Source organism: Siphateles boraxobius, unplaced genomic scaffold (genome assembly GCF_051911475.1).
Source record: "Siphateles boraxobius isolate OS27281-9 unplaced genomic scaffold, OSU_SipBor_1 278, whole genome shotgun sequence".
Taxonomy (NCBI): domain Eukaryota; kingdom Metazoa; phylum Chordata; class Actinopteri; order Cypriniformes; family Leuciscidae; genus Siphateles; species Siphateles boraxobius.
In genome coordinates this window covers 77,440-102,500 of record NW_027508895.1, presented here as the reverse complement: position 1 = coordinate 102,500, position 25,061 = coordinate 77,440, and the positions used below count along the sequence as shown (strand labels likewise).

The 25,061-nt window shown below is 45.0% G+C and overlaps 1 protein-coding gene across 2 annotated transcripts in view; it reads right to left on the bottom strand.

Annotated features, from left to right (window-relative positions):
* Positions 1-25,061, bottom strand: part of gpd1c (glycerol-3-phosphate dehydrogenase 1c) — a 25,593-nt gene extending 532 nt beyond the window's left edge. The window contains exons 1-7 of one of the 2 annotated variants that reach the window (XM_077245682.1): positions 24,499-25,061; positions 22,937-23,114; positions 18,132-18,272; positions 17,550-17,688; positions 17,263-17,375; positions 16,859-17,092; positions 1-9 (exon numbers count right to left, since the gene is read on the bottom strand). The exon at positions 1-9 is cut by the window's left edge and continues 98 nt beyond it. In XM_077245682.1, the coding sequence (XP_077101797.1) occupies positions 1-9; positions 16,859-17,092; positions 17,263-17,375; positions 17,550-17,688; positions 18,132-18,272; positions 22,937-23,114; positions 24,499-24,539 (855 nt within the window). In that variant the 5' untranslated portion in view covers positions 24,540-25,061. Of the gene's footprint in view, positions 10-15,835; positions 15,864-16,839; positions 17,093-17,262; positions 17,376-17,549; positions 17,689-18,131; positions 18,273-22,936; positions 23,115-24,498 lie in introns of those variants that run through there. The other variant, XM_077245683.1, reaches the window with a different exon arrangement.

Genomic DNA, 25,061 nt, shown 5'->3' with positions numbered 1-25,061 from the left:
CACGATCGACTGATCAAACACACAAATCACACAAATTACACTCAAATCACATAAATTACACTCAAATCACACACAAATCACACTCAAATCACATAAATTACACCGAAATCACTCAAATCACACAATTACACTCAAATCACACACAAATTACACTCAAATCACATAAATTACACTCAAATCACACACAAATCACACACAAATCACACAAATTACACTCAAATCACATAAATTACACTCAAATCACACACAAATTACACTCAAATCACACAATTACACTCAAATCACACACAAATCACACTCAAATCACATAAATTACACCGAAATCACTCAAATCACACAAATTACACTCAAATCACACACAAATCACACTCAAATCACACACAAATCACACACAAATCACACAAATTACACTCAAATCACACAAATTACACTCAAATCACATAAATTACACTCAAATCACAAACAAATTACACTCAAATCACATAAATTACACCGAAATCACTCAAATCACAATCAAATCACACAAATTACACTCAAATCACACTCAAATCACATAAATTACACCGAAATCACTCAAATCACAATCAAATCACACAAATTACACTCAAATCACACACAAATCACACAAATTACACTCAAATCACACACAAATTACACTCAATCACACACAAATTACACTCAAATCACATAAATTACACTCAAATCACACTCAAATCACACACTCAAATCACATAAATTACACTCAAATCACACTCAAATCACACACTCAAATCACACACTCAAATCACATAAATTACACTCAAATCACACACTCAAATCACATAAATTACACTCAATCACACTCAAATCACACACTCAAATCACATAAATTACACTCAAATCACACTCAAATCACATAAATTACACCGAAATCACTCAAATCACAATCAAATCACACAAATTACACTCAAATCACACACAAATCACACAAATTACACTCAAATCACACACAAATTACACTCAATCACACACAAATTACACTCAAATCACATAAATTACACTCAAATCACACTCAAATCACACACTCAAATCACATAAATTACACTCAAATCACACTCAAATCACACACTCAAATCACACACTCAAATCACATAAATTACACTCAAATCACACTCAAATCACACACTCAAATCACATAAATTACACTCAATCACACTCAAATCACACACTCAAATCACATAAATTACACTCAAATCACACTCAAATCACACACAAATCACACAAATTACACTCAAATCACACACAAATTACACTCAATCACACACAAATTACACTCAAATCACATAAATTACACTCAAATCACATAAATTACACTCAAATCACACTCAAATCACATAAATTACACTCAATCACACTCAAATCACACACTCAAATCACATAAATTACACTCAATCACACTCAAATCACACACTCAAATCACATAAATCACACTCAAATCACACTCAAATCACATAAATTACACTCAATCACACTCAAATCACACACTCAAATCACATAAATTACACTCAATCACACTCAAATCACACACTCAAATCACATAAATCACACACAAATCACACTCAAATCACACACTCAAATCACATAAATTACACTCAATCACACTGAAATCACACACTGAAATCCCACGACAAACACTCGATGCTGTAACTGCTCTCTGCATGCGCTGAAAACACATTTTGTAGTAAAATTAAAGAATGTGCTTTTGTATTTGAATTATTGGTAAAAAACAGTAATTTAAAAAAATATCAATTTACAGGTGAATAAAAAAAAATGGGTCACACTATTAAGGTGTCATTGTTACAGTGTAATTATATATGTAAGTACTGAGTAATATTAATTGACTGTACTTACTATAGTTGCATGTAATGATGCATAATTTACTGTTATTACTATGTTAAGTACGTGTAGCATATGTAACAAGGACAATGTTAAATAAAGTTTTACCAAAAATGCATTGATATAATGTTTTTTTTAATTACAATTAAATTATATATATATATATATATATATATCAAAAAATGCAAGGAAAACATATATTTGATGTTTGATGAAGGATAATAACTGATAATGAACACAAAAACACATAAAAGAAAATGATAACTGTACAAATGTTTTTCACCATCTCAAATAAAACCAACACAGGATTTCTATGGAAGCTTGTTTACAACACAAAATAAAAAAGATAATTGTGACTTCTCACAATTTACAAATTTTTTTTCTTCCAATTCAACTTCTCAGAATTGCAATTCAAAAACTTTTCATCTCGTATTTGTGACTTTTTCTTGGAATTCAGTTTTTTTTTCCAACACAGAATTAAAAATAAAAAGGTAAGTGCGATTTATTTTAGTGATGTATGATATATCGGACACCATATCGGTATTGGTCGATATATAATAATTTTGAATGTTATTGTTATCAGCCCAATAAAAAAAATTGTCAGATATATTAAAGCGGATAATAATGTATGATTTCCTTTAGCGGAGACGCTTCAGATGTTCAATATAACGGTTTCAAATAGCTTGTAATATGATTGAAATCATAAAAAAGGAAAATACAGTTCAGTGCAACATGTGCAGCGCAAGACTGTCATATCGCCTATATATAATTATAATGAGATAAATATAATTTTGGGACAAAAAAATCCCATGTGTTTGGGACGTGGCCTTTAATGATGAGACTTGTGTTTTTGTAATCAGGCTCTCAAAAATTATATAAGAATTTGGATTTAGATTTATCGGCCAATATATCAATATATCGGTTATCGGGTTTCAAATATAAAGAATTATCGGTTATCGGCTGAAATGTTGGTCTCCATCACTGTCACCTGACCACACCTCCTCCTGACGGACTGATGCTGTCAGCATCTACATGTATCCAATAGTAATATCGGTGCATCCCGACCTTTTTATCTAATAATTATGACTTTTATCTTGCAATTGAAGAAAAAGAGTTGCTGTCTCTGTAATTTTGTGAATTTTCTCAGAATAGCAAGAAAAACAGTCGCGACTCTCTACTTTATCTTACGGTTTTGATCATGTGATGCTCAGATGTGGATCATGTGACGGTCAGTGTTGATCATGTGAGGGTCAGATGTTGATCATGTGAGGTTGAGATGTTGATCATGTGAGGGTCAGAATTTGATCATGTGAGGGTCAGAAGTTGATCATGTGAGGGTCAGATGTTGATCATGTGAGGGTCAGAAGTTGATCATGTGAGGGTCAGAATTTGATCATGTGAGGGTCAGAAGTTGATCATGTGAGGGTCAGTGTTGATCATGTGAGGGTCAGTGTTGATCATGTGAGGGTCAGGTGTTGATCATGTGAGGGGGTCAGGTGTTGATCATGTGAGGGTCAGTGTTGATCATGTGAGGGTCAGATGTTGATCATGTGAGGGTCAGATGTTGATCATGTGAGGGTCAGGTGTTGATCATGTGAGGGTCAGTGTTGATCATGTGAGGGTCAGGTGTTGATCATGTGAGGGTCAGTGTTGATCATGTGAGGGTCAGGTGTTGATCATGTGAGGGTCAGGTGTTGATCATGTGAGGGTCAGATGTTGATCATGTGAGGGTCAGGTGTTGATCATGTGAGGGTCAGTGTTGATCATGTGAGGGTCAGATGTTGATCATGTGAGGGTCAGGTGTTGATCATGTGAGGGGGTCAGGTGTTGATCATGTGAGGGTCAGTGTTGATCATGTGAGGGTCAGATGTTGATCATGTGAGGGTCAGATGTTGATCATGTGAGGGTCAGATGTTGATCATGTGAGGGTCAGTGTTGATCATGTGAGGGTCAGATGTTGATCATGTGAGGGTCAGATGTTGATCATGTGAGGGTCAGATGTTGATCATGTGAGGGTCAGTGTTGATCATGTGAGGGTCAGATGTTGATCATGTGAGGGTCAGATGTTGATCATGTGAGGGTCAGGTGTTGATCATGTGAGGGTCAGTGTTGATCATGTGAGGGTCAGATGTTGATCATGTGAGGGTCAGATGTTGATCATGTGAGGGTCAGATGTTGATCATGTGAGGGTCAGATGTTGATCATGTGAGGGTCAGATGTTGATCATGTGAGGGTCAGGTGTTGATCATGTGAGGGTCAGTGTTGATCATGTGAGGGTCAGGTGTTGATCATGTGAGGGTCAGATGTTGATCATGTGAGGGTCAGGTGTTGATCATGTGAGGGTCAGATGTTGATCATGTGAGGGTCAGGTGTTGATCATGTGAGGGTCAGATGTTGATCATGTGAGGGTCAGGTGTTGATCATGTGAGGGTCAGATGTTGATCATGTGAGGGTCAGGTGTTGATCATGTGAGGGTCAGATGTTGATCATGTGAGGGTCAGATGTTGATCATGTGAGGGTCAGATGTTGATCATGTGAGGTTGAGATGTTGATCATGTGAGGGTCAGAATTTGATCATGTGAGGGTCAGAAGTTGATCATGTGAGGGTCAGATGTTGATCATGTGAGGGTCAGAAGTTGATCATGTGAGGGTCAGAAGTTGATCATGTGAGGGTCAGAATTTGATCATGTGAGGGTCAGAAGTTGATCATGTGAGGGTCAGTGTTGATCATGTGAGGGTCAGTGTTGATCATGTGAGGGTCAGGTGTTGATCATGTGAGGGGGTCAGGTGTTGATCATGTGAGGGTCAGTGTTGATCATGTGAGGGTCAGGTGTTGATCATGTGAGGGGGTCAGGTGTTGATCATGTGAGGGTCAGTGTTGATCATGTGAGGGTCAGATGTTGATCATGTGAGGGTCAGATGTTGATCATGTGAGGGTCAGATGTTGATCATGTGAGGGTCAGATGTTGATCATGTGAGGGTCAGATGTTGATCATGTGAGGGTCAGGTGTTGATCATGTGAGGGTCAGTGTTGATCATGTGAGGGTCAGGTGTTGATCATGTGAGGGTCAGTGTTGATCATGTGAGGGTCAGGTGTTGATCATGTGAGGGTCAGGTGTTGATCATGTGAGGGTCAGATGTTGATCATGTGAGGGTCAGAAGTTGATCATGTGAGGGTCAGATGTTGATCATGTGAGGGTCAGGTGTTGATCATGTGAGGGGGTCAGGTGTTGATCATGTGAGGGTCAGTGTTGATCATGTGAGGGTCAGATGTTGATCATGTGAGGGTCAGATGTTGATCATGTGAGGGTCAGATGTTGATCATGTGAGGGTCAGTGTTGATCATGTGAGGGTCAGATGTTGATCATGTGAGGGTCAGATGTTGATCATGTGAGGGTCAGTGTTGATCATGTGAGGGTCAGATGTTGATCATGTGAGGGTCAGATGTTGATCATGTGAGGGTCAGGTGTTGATCATGTGAGGGTCAGTGTTGATCATGTGAGGGTCAGATGTTGATCATGTGAGGGTCAGATGTTGATCATGTGAGGGTCAGATGTTGATCATGTGAGGGTCAGGTGTTGATCATGTGAGGGTCAGTGTTGATCATGTGAGGGTCAGATGTTGATCATGTGAGGGTCAGATGTTGATCATGTGAGGGTCAGATGTTGATCATGTGAGGGTCAGATGTTGATCATGTGAGGGTCAGATGTTGATCATGTGAGGGTCAGGTGTTGATCATGTGAGGGTCAGTGTTGATCATGTGAGGGTCAGGTGTTGATCATGTGAGGGTCAGATGTTGATCATGTGAGGGTCAGGTGTTGATCATGTGAGGGTCAGATGTTGATCATGTGAGGGTCAGGTGTTGATCATGTGAGGGTCAGATGTTGATCATGTGAGGGTCAGGTGTTGATCATGTGAGGGTCAGATGTTGATCATGTGAGGGTCAGGTGTTGATCATGTGAGGGTCAGGTGTTGATCATGTGAGGGTCAGATGTTGATCATGTGAGGGTCAGTGTTGATCATGTGAGGGTCAGATGTTGATCATGTGAGGGTCAGTGTTGATCATGTGAGGGTCAGTGTTGATCATGTGAGGGTCAGTGTTGATCATGTGAGGGTCAGATGTTGATCATGTGAGGGTCAGTGTTGATCATGTGAGGGTCAGATGTTGATCATGTGAGGGTCAGTGTTGATCATGTGAGGGTCAGATGTTGATCATGTGAGGGTCAGTGTTGATCATGTGAGGGTCAGTGTTGATCATGTGAGGGTCAGTGTTGATCATGTGAGGGTCAGATGTTGATCATGTGAGGGTCAGTGTTGATCATGTGAGGGTCAGTGTTGATCATGTGAGGGTCAGTGTTGATCATGTGAGGGTCAGTGTTGATCATGTGAGGGTCAGATGTTGATCATGTGAGGGTCAGTGTTGATCATGTGAGGGTCAGTGTTGATCATGTGAGGGTCAGTGTTGATCATGTGAGGGTCAGTGTTGATCATGTGAGGGTCAGATGTTGATCATGTGAGGGTCAGTGTTGATCATGTGAGGTTGAGATGTTGATCATGTGAGGGTCAGAATTTGATCATGTGAGGGTCAGAAGTTGATCATGTGAGGGTCAGATGTTGATCATGTGAGGGTCAGAAGTTGATCATGTGAGGGTCAGAATTTGATCATGTGAGGGTCAGAAGTTGATCATGTGAGGGTCAGTGTTGATCATGTGAGGGTCAGTGTTGATCATGTGAGGGTCAGGTGTTGATCATGTGAGGGGGTCAGGTGTTGATCATGTGAGGGTCAGTGTTGATCATGTGAGGGTCAGATGTTGATCATGTGAGGGTCAGATGTTGATCATGTGAGGGTCAGGTGTTGATCATGTGAGGGTCAGTGTTGATCATGTGAGGGTCAGGTGTTGATCATGTGAGGGTCAGTGTTGATCATGTGAGGGTCAGGTGTTGATCATGTGAGGGTCAGGTGTTGATCATGTGAGGGTCAGATGTTGATCATGTGAGGGTCAGGTGTTGATCATGTGAGGGTCAGTGTTGATCATGTGAGGGTCAGATGTTGATCATGTGAGGGTCAGGTGTTGATCATGTGAGGGGGTCAGGTGTTGATCATGTGAGGGTCAGTGTTGATCATGTGAGGGTCAGATGTTGATCATGTGAGGGTCAGATGTTGATCATGTGAGGGTCAGATGTTGATCATGTGAGGGTCAGTGTTGATCATGTGAGGGTCAGATGTTGATCATGTGAGGGTCAGATGTTGATCATGTGAGGGTCAGATGTTGATCATGTGAGGGTCAGTGTTGATCATGTGAGGGTCAGATGTTGATCATGTGAGGGTCAGATGTTGATCATGTGAGGGTCAGGTGTTGATCATGTGAGGGTCAGTGTTGATCATGTGAGGGTCAGATGTTGATCATGTGAGGGTCAGATGTTGATCATGTGAGGGTCAGATGTTGATCATGTGAGGGTCAGATGTTGATCATGTGAGGGTCAGATGTTGATCATGTGAGGGTCAGGTGTTGATCATGTGAGGGTCAGTGTTGATCATGTGAGGGTCAGGTGTTGATCATGTGAGGGTCAGTGTTGATCATGTGAGGGTCAGATGTTGATCATGTGAGGGTCAGATGTTGATCATGTGAGGGTCAGATGTTGATCATGTGAGGGTCAGATGTTGATCATGTGAGGGTCAGATGTTGATCATGTGAGGGTCAGGTGTTGATCATGTGAGGGTCAGTGTTGATCATGTGAGGGTCAGGTGTTGATCATGTGAGGGTCAGATGTTGATCATGTGAGGGTCAGGTGTTGATCATGTGAGGGTCAGATGTTGATCATGTGAGGGTCAGGTGTTGATCATGTGAGGGTCAGATGTTGATCATGTGAGGGTCAGGTGTTGATCATGTGAGGGTCAGATGTTGATCATGTGAGGGTCAGGTGTTGATCATGTGAGGGTCAGGTGTTGATCATGTGAGGGTCAGATGTTGATCATGTGAGGGTCAGTGTTGATCATGTGAGGGTCAGATGTTGATCATGTGAGGGTCAGTGTTGATCATGTGAGGGTCAGTGTTGATCATGTGAGGGTCAGTGTTGATCATGTGAGGGTCAGATGTTGATCATGTGAGGGTCAGTGTTGATCATGTGAGGGTCAGATGTTGATCATGTGAGGGTCAGTGTTGATCATGTGAGGGTCAGATGTTGATCATGTGAGGGTCAGTGTTGATCATGTGAGGGTCAGTGTTGATCATGTGAGGGTCAGTGTTGATCATGTGAGGGTCAGATGTTGATCATGTGAGGGTCAGTGTTGATCATGTGAGGGTCAGTGTTGATCATGTGAGGGTCAGTGTTGATCATGTGAGGGTCAGTGTTGATCATGTGAGGGTCAGATGTTGATCATGTGAGGGTCAGTGTTGATCATGTGAGGGTCAGTGTTGATCATGTGAGGGTCAGTGTTGATCATGTGAGGGTCAGTGTTGATCATGTGAGGGTCAGATGTTGATCATGTGAGGGTCAGTGTTGATCATGTGAGGGTCAGATGTTGATCATGTGAGGGTCAGTGTTGATCATGTGAGGGTCAGTGTTGATCATGTGAGGGTCAGATGTTGATCATGTGAGGGTCAGTGTTGATCATGTGAGGGTCAGATGTTGATCATGTGAGGGTCAGATGTTGATCATGTGAGGGTCAGTGTTAATCATGTGAGGGTCAGTGTTGATCATGTGAGGGTCAGTGTTGATCATGTGAGGGTCAGATGTTGATCATGTGAGGGTCAGATGTTGATCATGTGAGGGTCAGTGTTGATCATGTGAGGGTCAGATGTTGATCATGTGAGGGTCAGTGTTGATCATGTGAGGGTCAGTGTTGATCATGTGAGGGTCAGTGTTGATCATGTGAGGGTCAGATGTTGATCATGTGAGGGTCAGTGTTGATCATGTGAGGGTCAGATGTTGATCATGTGAGGGTCAGTGTTGATCATGTGAGGGTCAGATGTTGATCATGTGAGGGTCAGATGTTGATCATGTGAGGGTCAGATGTTGATCATGTGAAGGTCAGATGTTGATCATGTGAGGGTCAGATGTTGATCATGTGAGGGTCAGATGTTGATCATGTGAGGGTCAGATGTTGATCATGTGAGGGTCAGATGTTGATCATGTGAGGGTCAGATGTTGATCATGTGAGGGTCAGATGTTGATCATGTGAGGGTCAGATGTTGATCATGTGAGGTCAGTGTTGATCATGTGAGGGTCAGATGTTGATCATGTGAGGGTCAGAGGTTGATCATGTGAGGGTCAGATGTTGATCATGTGAGGGTCAGATGTTGATCATGTGAGGGTCAGATGTTGATCATGTGAGGGTCAGATGTTGATCATGTGAGGGTCAGATGTTGATCATGTGAGGGTCAGATGTTGATCATGTGAGGGTCAGATGTTGATCATGTGAGGGTCAGGTGTTGATCATGTGAGGGTCAGTGTTGATCATGTGAGGGTCAGGTGTTGATCATGTGAGGGTCAGTGTTGATCATGTGAGGGTCAGGTGTTGATCATGTGAGGGTCAGGTGTTGATCATGTGAGGGTCAGATGTTGATCATGTGAGGGTCAGAAGTTGATCATGTGAGGGTCAGATGTTGATCATGTGAGGGTCAGGTGTTGATCATGTGAGGGGGTCAGGTGTTGATCATGTGAGGGTCAGTGTTGATCATGTGAGGGTCAGATGTTGATCATGTGAGGGTCAGATGTTGATCATGTGAGGGTCAGATGTTGATCATGTGAGGGTCAGTGTTGATCATGTGAGGGTCAGATGTTGATCATGTGAGGGTCAGATGTTGATCATGTGAGGGTCAGATGTTGATCATGTGAGGGTCAGTGTTGATCATGTGAGGGTCAGATGTTGATCATGTGAGGGTCAGATGTTGATCATGTGAGGGTCAGGTGTTGATCATGTGAGGGTCAGTGTTGATCATGTGAGGGTCAGATGTTGATCATGTGAGGGTCAGATGTTGATCATGTGAGGGTCAGATGTTGATCATGTGAGGGTCAGGTGTTGATCATGTGAGGGTCAGTGTTGATCATGTGAGGGTCAGATGTTGATCATGTGAGGGTCAGATGTTGATCATGTGAGGGTCAGATGTTGATCATGTGAGGGTCAGATGTTGATCATGTGAGGGTCAGATGTTGATCATGTGAGGGTCAGGTGTTGATCATGTGAGGGTCAGTGTTGATCATGTGAGGGTCAGGTGTTGATCATGTGAGGGTCAGATGTTGATCATGTGAGGGTCAGGTGTTGATCATGTGAGGGTCAGATGTTGATCATGTGAGGGTCAGGTGTTGATCATGTGAGGGTCAGATGTTGATCATGTGAGGGTCAGGTGTTGATCATGTGAGGGTCAGATGTTGATCATGTGAGGGTCAGGTGTTGATCATGTGAGGGTCAGGTGTTGATCATGTGAGGGTCAGATGTTGATCATGTGAGGGTCAGTGTTGATCATGTGAGGGTCAGATGTTGATCATGTGAGGGTCAGTGTTGATCATGTGAGGGTCAGTGTTGATCATGTGAGGGTCAGTGTTGATCATGTGAGGGTCAGTGTTGATCATGTGAGGGTCAGTGTTGATCATGTGAGGGTCAGTGTTGATCATGTGAGGGTCAGTGTTGATCATGTGAGGGTCAGATGTTGATCATGTGAGGGTCAGTGTTGATCATGTGAGGGTCAGATGTTGATCATGTGAGGGTCAGTGTTGATCATGTGAGGGTCAGATGTTGATCATGTGAGGGTCAGTGTTGATCATGTGAGGGTCAGTGTTGATCATGTGAGGGTCAGTGTTGATCATGTGAGGGTCAGATGTTGATCATGTGAGGGTCAGTGTTGATCATGTGAGGGTCAGTGTTGATCATGTGAGGGTCAGTGTTGATCATGTGAGGGTCAGTGTTGATCATGTGAGGGTCAGATGTTGATCATGTGAGGGTCAGTGTTGATCATGTGAGGGTCAGTGTTGATCATGTGAGGGTCAGTGTTGATCATGTGAGGGTCAGTGTTGATCATGTGAGGGTCAGATGTTGATCATGTGAGGGTCAGTGTTGATCATGTGAGGGTCAGATGTTGATCATGTGAGGGTCAGTGTTGATCATGTGAGGGTCAGTGTTGATCATGTGAGGGTCAGATGTTGATCATGTGAGGGTCAGTGTTGATCATGTGAGGGTCAGATGTTGATCATGTGAGGGTCAGATGTTGATCATGTGAGGGTCAGTGTTAATCATGTGAGGGTCAGTGTTGATCATGTGAGGGTCAGTGTTGATCATGTGAGGGTCAGATGTTGATCATGTGAGGGTCAGATGTTGATCATGTGAGGGTCAGTGTTGATCATGTGAGGGTCAGATGTTGATCATGTGAGGGTCAGTGTTGATCATGTGAGGGTCAGTGTTGATCATGTGAGGGTCAGTGTTGATCATGTGAGGGTCAGATGTTGATCATGTGAGGGTCAGTGTTGATCATGTGAGGGTCAGATGTTGATCATGTGAGGGTCAGTGTTGATCATGTGAGGGTCAGATGTTGATCATGTGAGGGTCAGATGTTGATCATGTGAGGGTCAGATGTTGATCATGTGAAGGTCAGATGTTGATCATGTGAGGGTCAGATGTTGATCATGTGAGGGTCAGATGTTGATCATGTGAGGGTCAGATGTTGATCATGTGAGGGTCAGATGTTGATCATGTGAGGGTCAGATGTTGATCATGTGAGGGTCAGATGTTGATCATGTGAGGTCAGTGTTGATCATGTGAGGGTCAGATGTTGATCATGTGAGGGTCAGAAGTTGATCATGTGAGGGTCAGATGTTGATCATGTGAGGGTCAGATGTTGATCATGTGAGGGTCAGATGTTGATCATGTGAGGGTCAGATGTTGATCATGTGAGGGTCAGTGTTGATCATGTGAGGGTCAGATGTTGATCATGTGAGGGTCAGTGTTGATCATGTGAGGGTCAGATGTTGATCATGTGAGGGTCAGTGTTGATCATGTGAGGGTCAGATGTTGATCATGTGAGGGTCAGATGTTGATCATGTGAGGGTCAGAAGTTGATCATGTGAGGGTCAGTGTTGCTCATGTGAGGGTCAGATGTTGATCATGTGAGGGTCAGTTTTGATCATGTGAGGGTCAGTGTTGCTCATGTGAGGGTCAGATGTTGATCATGTGAGGGTCAGATGTTGATCATGTGAGGGTCAGAAGTTGATCATGTGAGGGTCAGTGTTGCTCATGTGAGGGTCAGATGTTGATCATGTGAGGGTCAGTGTTGATCATGTGAGGGTCAGATGTTGATCATGTGAGGGTCAGAGGGTCAGATGTTGATCATGTGAGGGTCAGATGTTGATCATGTGAGGTCTGCCTTGCACAACATTAGGAGGATCAGGCCCTTCCTTCCAGAGCATGCTACACAACTCCTTGTCCAAGCACTTGTTTTATCCAGACTGGACTATTGTAATGCTCTCCTAGCTGGTCTTCCAGCTTGCTCTGTCAAACCTCTACAATTGATCCAGAATGCTGCAGCCAGAGTAGTCTTTAATGAGCCAAAGAGAGCACACGTCACTCCTCTCCTCACTAAATTGCACTGGTTGCCAGTTGCCGCTCGCATTAAATTCAAGGCACTGACGTTTGCCTACAGAAAAACCACTGGCACTGCTCCCTCTTACCTACGCTCATTACTTCAGACTTACGTGCCATCCAGAAACTTGCGCTCTGCTAGCGAATGTCGTCTTGTGGTACCATCTCAAAGATGCACAAAATCTCTTTCTCAGACCTTTTCCATGACTGTTCCCTGTTGGTGGAATGATCTGCCTAACTCAACCAGAGCTTCTGAGTCAGTAGCCACTTTCAAGAAACTGCTGAAGACGTATCTTTTTCGGCAGCACTTGATTCAGTAGTGCTAACACTTTCTCTTCTCTTCTATTCTATTTAAAAAAAAAAAAAATACACTAAAGTTATACTGAGAGGGGTTGTAGCACTTGCGTATTGTTGTCCTACTGTTAGTTTAGCTGCTTCTATTGTTCTCATTTGTAAGTCGCTTTGGATAAAAGCGTCGGCTAAATGAATAAATGTAAATGTAATGTAAATGTAGGTCAGTGTTGATCATGTTAGGGTCAGATGTTGATCATGTGAGGGTTAGATGTTGATCATGTGAGGTTCAGATTTTGATCGTGTGAGGGTCAGAAGTTGATCATGTGAGGGTTAGATGTTGATCATGTGAGGGTTAGATGTTGATCATGTGAGGTTCAGATGTTGATCATGTGAGGTTCAGATTTTGATCGTGTGAGGGTCAGATGTTGATCATGTGAGGGTTAGATGTTGATCATGTGAGGTTCAGATTTTGATCATGTGAGGGTCAGTGTTGATCATGTGAGGGTCAGATGTTGATCATGTGAGGGTGAGATGTTGATCATGTGAGGGTCAGTGTTGATCATGTGAGGGTCAGTGTTGATCATGTGAGGTCAGTGTTGATCATGTGAGGGTCAGATGTTGATCATGTGAGGGTCAGATGTTGATCATGTGAGGGTCAGTGTTGATCATGTGACACTCAGGTGTTGATCATGTGAGGTCAGTGTTGATCATGTGACACTCAGGTGTTGATCATGTGAGGTCAGTGTTGATCATGTGACACTCAGGTGTTGATCATGTGAGGGTCAGATGTTGATCATGTGAGGGTCAGATGTTGATCATGTGAGGGTCAGATGTTGCTCATGTGAGGTCAGTGTTGATCATGTGAGTTCAGTGTTGATCATGTGAGGTCAGTGTTGATCATGTGACACTCAGATGTTGCTCATGTGAGGGTCAGATGTTGATCATGTGAGGTTCAGATTTTGATCATGTGAGGGTCAGATGTTGCTCATGTGAGGTCAGTGTTGATCATGTGAGGTTCAGATTTTGATCATGTGAGGGTCAGATGTTGATCATGTGAGGGTCAGATGTTGATCATGTGAGGGTCAGTGTTGATCATGTGAGGGTCAGATGTTGATCATGTGAGGGTCAGTGTTGATCATGTGAGGTTCAGATTTTGATCATGTGAGGGTCAGATGTTGATCATGTGAGGGTCAGATGTTGATCATGTGACACTCAGGTGTTGATCATGTGAGGTCAGTGTTGATCATGTGACACTCAGGTGTTGATCATGTGAGGGTCAGATGTTGATCATGTGAGGGTCAGATGTTGCTCATGTGAGGTCAGTGTTGATCATGTGAGGTCAGTGTTGATCATGTGAGGTCAGTGTTGATCATGTGACACTCAGATGTTGCTCATGTGAGGGTCAGATGTTGATCATGTGAGGTTCAGATTTTGATCATGTGAGGGTCAGATGTTGATCATGTGAGGGTCAGATGTTGATCATGTGAGGTTCAGATTTTGATCATGTGAGGGTCAGATGTTGATCATGTGAGGGTCAGATGTTGATCATGTGAGGGTCAGTGTTGATCATGTGACACTCAGGTGTTGATCATGTGAGGTCAGTGTTGATCATGTGACACTCAGGTGTTGATCATGTGAGGTCAGTGTTGATCATGTGACACTCAGGTGTTGATCATGTGAGGTCAGTGTTGATCATGTGACACTCAGGTGTTGATCATGTGAGGTCAGTGTTGATCATGTGACGGTCAGATGTTGATCATGTGAGGGTCAGTGTTAATCATGTGAGGTCAGTGTTGATCACGTGACGCTCAGTGTGAGGTCGGTGTTGATCATGTTGATCATGTGATCATGTGAGGTCATTGTTGATCATGTGAGGTCAGTGTTGATCATGTGACACTCAGGTGTTGATCATGTGAGGTCAGTGTTGATCATGTGACGGTCAGATGTTGATCATGTGATGCTCAGTGTACGGCTCAGATGTTGATTATGTTGATCATGTGATCATGTGAGGTCAGTGTTGATCATGTGAGGTCAGTGTTGATCATGTGAGGGTCCGTGTGAGGTCAGGGTGAGGGTCATTGTGAGGGTCAGGTCAGTGTGAGGGTCAGGGTGAGGTCAGGGTGAGGTCAGGGTCAGGTCATTGTGAGGTCAGTGTGAGGGTCAGTGTGACGGTCAGGTCAGGGTGAGGTCAGTGTGAGGGTCAGTGTGAGGGTCAGGTCAGTGTGAGGTCAGTGTGAGGTCAGTGTGAGGGTCAGTGTGAGGGTCAGTGTGAGGTCTGTTTGTGGTCATTGTAAGGTCAGTGTCAGGTCATTGTGAGGGTCAGTGTGAGGGTCAGTGTGAGGGTCAGGGTGAGGTCAGTGTGAGGGTCAGGGTGAGGTCAGTGTGAGGTCTGTTTGTGGTCATTGTAAGGACATTGTAAGGTCTGTTTGTGGTCATTGTGAGGTCAGGGTGAGGGTCAGTGTGAGGGTCAGTGTGAGGTCAGTGTGAGGGTCAGTGTGAGGGTCAGTGTGAGGGTCAGTGTGAGGGTCAGTGTGATGTCTGTTTGTGGTCATTGTAAGGTCTGTTTGTGGTCATTGTAAGGTCAGTGTGAGGTCATTGTGAGGTCAGTGTTAAGTCAGTGTTAAGTCAGTGTGAGGGTCAGTGTGAGGGTCAGGTCAGGGTGAGGTCAGTGTGAGGGTCAGTGTGAGGGTCAGTGTGAGGTCAGGGTGAGGTCAGGGTGAGGCCAGTGTGAGGGTCAGTGTGAGGGTCAGTGTGAGGTCAGGGTGAGGTCAGGGTGAGGGTCAGTGTGAGGGTCAGTGTGAGGGTCAGTGTGAGGGTCAGTGTGAGGGTCAGTGTGAGGTCAGGGTGAGGTCAGGGTGAGGGTCAGTGTGAGGGTCAGTGTGAGGGTCAGTGTGAGGGTCAGGGTGAGGTCAGGGTGAGGTCAGGGTGAGGGTCAGTGTGAGGGTCAGTGTGAGGGTCAGTGTGAGGTCAGGGTGAGGTCAGGGTGAGGTCAGTGTGAGGGTCAGTGTGAGGGTCAGTGTGAGGTCAGGGTGAGGTCAGGGTGAGGTCAGGGTGAGGCCAGTGTGAGGGTCAGTGTGAGGGTCAGTGTGAGGGTCAGTGTGAGGGTCAGTGTGAGGGTCAGGTCAGGGTGAGGTCAGTGTGAGGTCTGTTTGTGGTCATTTTAAGGTCAGTGTGAGGTCAGTGTGAGGTCAGTGTAAGGTCTTTTTGTGGTCATTGTAAAGTCAGTGTGAGGTCAGTGTAAGGTCAGTGTGAGGTCTGTTTGTGGTCATTGTAAGGTCAGTGTGAGGTCAGTGTGAGGTCAGTGTAAGGTCAGTGTAGGGTCACTGTGAGGGTCAGTGTAAGGTCAGTGTGAGGGTCAGTGTAAGGTCAGTGTGAGGGTCAGTGTGTGGTCATTGTAAGGTCAGTGTGAGGGTCAGTGTAAGGTCAGTGTGAGGGTCAGTGTAAGGTCAGTGTGAGGGTCAGTGTGAGGGTCAGTGTGAGGTCAGTGTAGGGTCAGTGTAAGGTCAGTGTAAGGTCAGTGTGAGGGTCAGTTTAAGGTGAGTGTGAGGGTCAGTGTGAGGTCAGTGTTAGGTCAGTGTGAGGGTCAGTGTAAGGTCAGTGTGAGGTCAGTGTGAGGGTCAGTTTAAGGTCAGTGTAAGGTCAGTGTGAGGGTCAGTTTAAGGTGAGTGTGAGGGTCAGTGTGAGGTCAGTGTAAGGTCAGTGTGAGGTCAGTGTGAGGGTCAGTGTAAGGTCAGTGTGAGGTCAGTGTGAGGGTCAGTGTGAGGTCAGTGTAGGGTCAGTGTAAGGTCAGTGTAAGGTCAGTGTGAGGGTCAGTGTAAGGTCAGTGTGAGGGTCAGTGTGAGGGTCAGTGTGAGGTCAGTGTAGGGTCAGTGTAAGGTCAGTGTAAGGTCAGTGTGAGGGTCAGTTTAAGGTGAGTGTGAGGGTCAGTGTGAGGTCAGTGTTAGGTCAGTGTGAGGGTCAGTGTAAGGTCAGTGTGAGGTCAGTGTGAGGGTCAGTTTAAGGTCAGTGTAAGGTCAGTGTGAGGGTCAGTTTAAGGTGAGTGTGAGGGTCAGTGTGAGGTCAGTGTGAGGTCAGTGTGAGGGTCAGTGTAAGGTCAGTGTGAGGTCAGTGTCTGACCTTCTGCGAGCGAGCGAAGGCCTCGGCCACGCGCCGGTTGCGTCCCCCGTAGCAGGTGGTGATGAGGTCGGCGACTCCACAGCTCTCCAGGAACACGGCGGAGGAGACGGCGCTCTTGCAGAAGAGCTTCGAGAACGCCACCATCTCCATCAGGCCCAGTCTGATCACTGCAGCTTTAGTGTTATCCCCGAAGCCCAGGCCGTCACAGAACCCAGCGCCCACCGCCACGATGTTCTGCTCACACACACACACACACACACACACACACACACACACACACACACACACACACGCTCAGAAACTTACATGCACATCTGCAAGTCTTAAATGTTGATTTTAAATGAATAATTTGAATTAAATCAGAGGGATTAAAATACTGTGTGTGTGTGTGTATGTTCAGGCACCTTCAGCGCGCCACACAGCTCCACCGTGTCACTCTCCTTCACCACAGTGATGCGGAAGTTCGGCGTCTGCAGAAGCTCTTTAAAGATCTTGCCGTTGGGCTCATTAGTGGCTCCTGAAACACACACACACACACACACACACACACAATCAGAAACACACGCACACAATCAGAAACACACGCACACAATCAGAAACACACACACACACACACACACACACACAGAATCAGAAACACACATACAGAGAATCAGAAACACACACACACACACACAGGTTCCTCACACACCGATGGTGGTCTCACAGAACTTCTCCTCTGCCACTTCGCTGGCGATGTTTGCACCCATCAACACACTGACCTCGATCTCCAGCTTCGACCTGATGATGTCAGAGATCAGGGTCAGACCGTCCGGACCCTCGTCGATGCCCTATACACACACGCAGACACACACACACGGACAGACACACGGACAGACAGACAGACAGACACACACACACACAGACACACACACACACAGGATGAGTCTGGAATGGACTAGTGCACTACATACTGTTTAAAAATGTGTATACACCGTGCAAACAATAAATGTTTTAATGTTGCACGTTTAATTAACCCCCCAAAAAATGTAGACTAAAAATTTATGAGAAATATGACAAATATGAAAGTACAGAACAATTTTCTGAGGTACAATCTACAAATCTACCCGGTGAAGAAGCCTTTAAATGCAATTTACATGCAAAACCTAATAAAAGTAATTATGTCTGAAAATACTCTTAATACACAGTGTTTCATGTGTATTATGATTCAGAATATAAACAAAAACTAAAATAGTACAGAAATGATGCTGAAATGACACTGATTAATGAGTACTTTTATGAGGGAGATCCCGAGGGCTCCGGGTTTGACGTGAGGTTTCATCTGATCACAGATTTTCACGATGAACTGATGAGGAATGACGAAGATGAATAAGTCGGCTCCTGTCGCGGCCTCAGTGACATCAGGAACAGCCACCTGTGAAAGACAACACACACACATCGTCACACAACACACTCATCGTCAGGAACAGCCACCTGTGAAACACAACACACACACATCGTCACACAAAACACTCATCGTCAGGAACAGCCACCTGTGAAACACAACACACACACATCGTCACACAACACACTCATCGTCAGGATCAGCCACCTGTGAAACACAACACACACTCGTCTGAAATCAGGGCCTCACAACACACACTCGTCTGAGATCAGGGCTTCACAACACACACTCGTCTGAGATGAGGGTCGGTATTTATCAAGCTTCTCAAAGTGCCATTTTAGTCTTTAGTGCTGAGAATTCATGAAATTTACTCCTACTTTCAAACTTAAGTAAAAAGCAAGTTATCAAATTCCTTAAAGTTACGAATCACTCTTACTCTGCCAGTTATTTAAGACAGCTTGAGAGTGGTTAGGAGTGGCCAGTAAGGGCTTGAGATGACCCCTAAAACCCATGAAAAACAACCCACACCATAATCCCCACTCCACCAAATAACCCCACACCATAATCCCCCCTCCACCAAACAACCCCGCACCATACCCCCCCTCCACCAAACAACCCCACACCATAACCCCCCTCCACCAAACAACCCCCCACACCATAATCCCGCCTCCACCAAACGGCCCCACACCATAATCCCCACTCCACCAAATAACCCCACACCATAATCCCCCCTCCACCAAACAACCCCGCACCATACCCCCCCTCCACCAAACAACCCCACACCATAATCCCCCCTCCACCAAACAACCCCCCACACCATAATCCCGCCTCCACCAAACGACCCCACACCATAATCCCCCTCCACCAAACGACCCCACACCATAATCCCCCCTCCACCAAACAACCCCCCACACCATAATCCCGCCTCCACCAAACGACCCCACACCATAATCCCCCTCCACCAAACAAACCCACACCATAACCCCCCGCTCCACCAAACAACCCAACTCCATTATCCCCCCTCCACCAAACAACCCCCCACACCATAATCCCCCCTCCACCAAACAACCCCACACCATAATCCCGCATCCACCAAACGACCCCACACCATAATCCCCCCTCCACCAAACAACCCCACACCATAATCCCCCTCCACCAAACAACCCCACACCATAATCCCCCTCCACCAAACAACCCCACACCATAACCCCCCTCCACCAAACAACCCCACACCTTACCCCCCCTCCACCAAACAACCCAACACCATAATCCCCCCTCCACCAAACAACCCCCCACACCATAATCCCCCCTCCACCAAACAACCCCCCACACCATAATCCCGACTCCACCAAACGACCCCACACCATAATCCCCCTCCACCAAACGACCCCACACCATAATCCCCCTCCACCAAACAACCCCACACCATAATCACCCCTCCACCAAACAACCCCACACCATACCCCCCTTCACCAAACAACCCCACACCATAACCCCCCCTCCACCAAACAACCCAACACCATAATCCCCCCTCCACCAAACAACCTCCCAGACCATAATCCCGCCTCCACCAAACGACCCCACACCATAATCCCCCTCCACCAATCAACCCCACACCATAACCCCCTCCACCAAACAACCCCACACCATACCCCCCCTCCACCAAACAACCCAACACCATAATCCCTCCTCCACCAAACAACCCCACACCATAATCCCCCCTCCACCAAACAACCCCACACCATAACCCCCTCCACCAAACAACCCCACACCATACCCCCCCTCCACCAAACAACCCAACACCATAATCCCTCCTCCACCAAACAACCCCCCACACCATAATCCCGCCTCCACCAAACGACCCCACACCATAATCCCCCTCCACCAAACAACCCCACACCATAATCCCCCCTCCACCAAACAACCCCACACCATACCCCCCTTCACCAAACAACCCCATACCATAACCCCCCCTCCACCAAACTTTACACTTCGCACAATGAAGATAGGCAAGTAGCGTTCTCCTGGCAACCGCCAAACCCAAACTCTCTCTAGAGAACACATCTCCACTTCTCTAGAGTCCTATGCACTGTGAAATTATCTAAAGATATTCTTAAATAAGGAAATCTATTCAGTGATTGGTCCATGCCTATGTCGTCATCCAAAATCCCGTTTGTGGCACAGCAAAGTGTCGGTAATCATCTCGAAGACTGACACTTAAGATTTAGTCCTTCACTTCACTTAAATTACGACTGAGATGCTTGATAACTAACGTTTAAGCGCAGCTTTGAGCCAAGACTTTTAAGTCCATTCTTAGCAGTGTTATTATTAGTAATTCTCGGAGGCTTGATAAATACTGGCCCAGTGCTTCTTAAAGGGACTGTTACCCTTAAAAATAAACATTCATTACATCATTTACATTTACAGTTGCGGTGTTGTATGAAATAATACACTGTAAGTCAATGGGGACCAGCAACATTCTTCAGAACAGATCACAGAAACTCATACAGGCATATCAAGACGTTTCTAATAAACAGCTTGAATTAATGCTACACTACTTTTATTATTCCTTCAACTTTGACCTGATTAATTATAGTCTGCTTGAGCGGATGATCTCTACCCATGAGTCCAACTGTGTGATGAAAGTCATTATTAATCCGTGTCTGGTTGAGAAATCCACAGACTCAGCCGTAACGCCCAGATGAGTTTAAAGGTGATCTGTGCAAAGTTCATTCCTTTAATCAGTGTCGGTTTACTGATAACCAGCTCAGTATGAACATCTCTATTTCAAATATCAAGCACAGGTCATCTGAGGAAATACACTATATTGGCATCATTTTTTGTGACATGCACATGAATTCTAATGACATCCCATTCCTGATTTGTAGGGTTTAATATGGAGTTGCTCCACCCTTTGCAGCTATGACAGCTTCAACTCTTCTGGGAAGGCTTTCCACAAGGTTTAGGAGTGCGTTTATGGGAATTTTAGACCATTCTTGTAGAAGTGCATTTGTGAGGTCCAGCACTGATGTTGGACGAGAAGGCCTGGCTCGAGTCTCCGCTCTAATTCATCCCAAAACTGTTCTATCGGGTGGAGCTCAGGACTCTGTGCAGCCAGTCCAGTTCCTCCACACCAAACTCCTCATCCATGCGTTTATGGACTGCTTTGTGCATTGGAGCGCAGTCATGCTGGAACAGGAACATCAGCAAACTCTTCCCATAAAGTTGAGAGCATGCAATTGTCCAAAATGTCTTGGTATGCTGAAGCATTAAGAGTTCCTGTCACTGGAACTAAGGGGCCAACCCCTGAAAAACAACCCCACACCATAATCCCCCTCCACCAAACAACCCCACACAATAACCGCCCCTCCACCAAACAACCCCACACCATAACCCCCCCTCCACCTAACAACCCCACACCATAACCCCCCCTCCACCAAACAACCCCACACCATAACCCCCCCTCCACCAAACAACCCCACACCATAATCCCCCCTCCACCAAACAACCCCACACCATAACCCCCCCTCCACCAAACAACCCCACACCATAACCCCCCCCCCTCCACCAAACAACCCCACACCATAACTCCCCCTCCACCAAACAACCCAACACCATAATCACCCCTCCACCAAACTTTACACTTGGCAAATGCAGTCAGGCAAGTACCGTTCTCGTTGACCCGCTCTGTGATTTTACGTGGCCTAACACTTCATGGCTGAGTTGCTGTTGTTCCTAATTCTTTCCACTAGTTATAATCCCAATAACAGTTGACCGTGGAATATTTAGTAGTGTGAAAATTTCACGAATGGACTTATTGCATATGGCGCTTTTCCACTGCATGGTACGGTACGATTCGGTTCGGTACGCTTTGGCGCTTTTCAACTGCATGGTACGGTACGGTACGGCTCACTTCGGCTCGCTTTAAATGGTACCACCTCTGTTGAGGTTCCAAGCGTACCGTAACGATACTAAAATGTGACGTGGAAGCACTGTAGATCACTGATTGGTCAGACAGACAGAATCGTCACTACCAGCATCATTGTATTTGCGTGACATCAAACCTGCTAGATTTAAATAGCCAGTAACAGCCACCGCTGTAGCACCTGTTTTAAAACTACTTGCTTGACTTACTTGAAGAAAAAAATCTTCCAAAAAAGAAATGGCTGAATCGTGGTCAGTGGACGAGAAGTGCAAACGTTCCTCTTGTTGGTTGCCGAGGAGCGGATAAACTATAACGATCAGTCAAAATCCCACCCACTTTGAAGCGGTACCAACTGCAGTGGAAAAGCAACCGAGCTAAAGCGAGCCGAGCCGTGCCGCGCCGAGTCGTACCACGCAGTGGAAAAGCGAAGCGAGCCGAACTGTGCCGCGCCGAACCGTACTGAGCCGTACCGAGCCGTACCATGCAGTGGAAAAGCGCCAATAGATGGCAACCGATCAGGATACCACGCTTGAGTTCACTGAGCTCCTGAGAGCGACCCATTGATGTTTGTAGAAGCGTCTGCATGCCTAGTTCTTGATTTAAACAACAGTGGCCATGGAAGTGATTGAACACCTGAATTCAATCATTTGGAGGGGTGTCCCAATACTTTTGGCAAAATAGTGTATATCGCAGTATACAGTGAATTACCATGTGTAAAAACAAAGTACTGTGGGACAGTAAGTAAAAGCTCATGAAGAGACACACTCACCACATTTTTTGGCAGCTTGTGTCCCGGCAGGTACTTGACGTTCTCGTGGTCGGTGTTGATGATCTCGGTGAGTTTACGGCCGTCAATCATCTCCTCATAAACCCACATCTTCACCACTGGGTCGAAGCGGTTTGAGGCTTTAACATTGTGCCCGATGATCTTCGCGATGGCAGAACCCCTATACAAAACACACACACACACACACACACACAAAATACATCACTAAACATCAACACACAAACACATCACTAACCAACAACAACAACACACATACACACACACAAAAGACATCACTAAACAACAACACACACAAACACATCACTAACCAACAACAACACACACACACACACACACACACACACACACACACAAAACACATCACTAAACAACAACACACAAACACATCACTAACCTACAACAACACACACACACACACACACACACACACACACACACACACACACACACATCACTAACAAACAACACACAAACACACCACTAACCAACACACATCACTAACCAACAACACACACACACACACACATCACTAAACAACACACACATCACTAGCCAACAACACACACACACAAACACTAAACAGGAGTTAACCAAGTACCACGGGTGACGTTACCCAATTAAGCTATGAAAGCATTATTTCTGGATGTTCCCTTAACGTTCAAAACATCCAGTTTATTAAAAGTTTTTAAGGGAACATTACATTTGATCATTCTTCAATCATTATGGAACGTTACTTTTGAATGTTCTCTGAACGTTCTGAAACAAGTAACATTTTAAAAATGTTAGACGAACAGCCAACTAAAATGTTTCAGAAAATCAGTGAAACATACCCAGAGAACAGGGAACGTTCTTTCAAGGGTATAATTCCAGGAACGTTGATAGAACGTTAATTCAGAGTATCTGGTCTTTAATAATGTTCTCTAAACATTAGAACAAAAAGATTATGACGTTTTTCCCGAAACCTTTAGTTCGTAAAAAGGTTTTTAAATGTTATAATTGTTTCAGAACGTTCAGAGAACATTCAAAGGTTAACGTTCCCATAACGTTTGAAGAATGATATAAAATGGAATGTTCCCTTAAAAACGTTTTAAAAAAACTGGATGTTTTAGAACGTAACGTTTTCATAACTTAATTGGAACGTTAGCAAACACATTTTTTGTTAGCAGGAATGTGAGGGGAACCGTCGTATTTTTAGAAAGTAACGCGGTAAATTACCAATACGGCAATCAATCAGTGAAATATATCCAAGATTTACGGTATCAATGAATATCAGAGTAGTACCATGGTAACACCACAGTAGTTTTTGCAAGAGCGAATTTATATGTATGTATATACAGTGCATATGTGTGTGTGTGTGTGTGTGTGTGTGTGTGTATATATATATATATATATATATATATATATAAACACATAGCCTACAAACATGTGCGCGCGCATACAAACGCAACACACGCCGGTGAAAATTAAACTAGTCTAGCGTCGCGTCGCGGTCAGTGAGCTGCGTCATTCACTGCAAACATAATCATATATGAGAGGGAACTCACCAGTTTCCAGAGCCAATAATACAAACTTTCTTTCCAGGCATTGTGTTGTTGTTTTTGTTGTCGTCTGCTGAGCAGTCTGTGAGAGAGTGAAGTTTAACTTCCTGACACACCCGTCATAGAGAAAGAGATCGAGAGAGAAAGCGAGAGGAGAGAGAGAGAGAGAGAGGGAGAGGAGAGAGAGAGAGAGAGAGAGAGAGAGAGAGAGAGAGAGAGAGAGAGAGAGAGAGGGAGAGATCGAGAGAGAAAGGGAGAGAGAGAGAGTGATCGAGAGAGAAAGGGAGAGGAGAGAGAGAGAGAGAAAGAGATCGAGAGAGAAAGGGAGAGAGAGAGAGAGAGAGAGAGAGAGAGAAAGAGATCGAGAGAGAAAGGGAGAGAGAGAGGGAGAGATCGAGAGAGAAAGGGAGAGAGAGAGAGAGAGTGATCGAGAGAGAAAGGGAGAGGAGAGAGAGAGAGAGAGTAAGAGATCGAGAGAGAAAGGGAGAGAGAGTGATCGAGAGAGAAAGGGAGAGGAGAGAGAGAGAGAGAGAGTGATCGAGAGAGAAAGGGAGAGGAGAGAGAGAGAG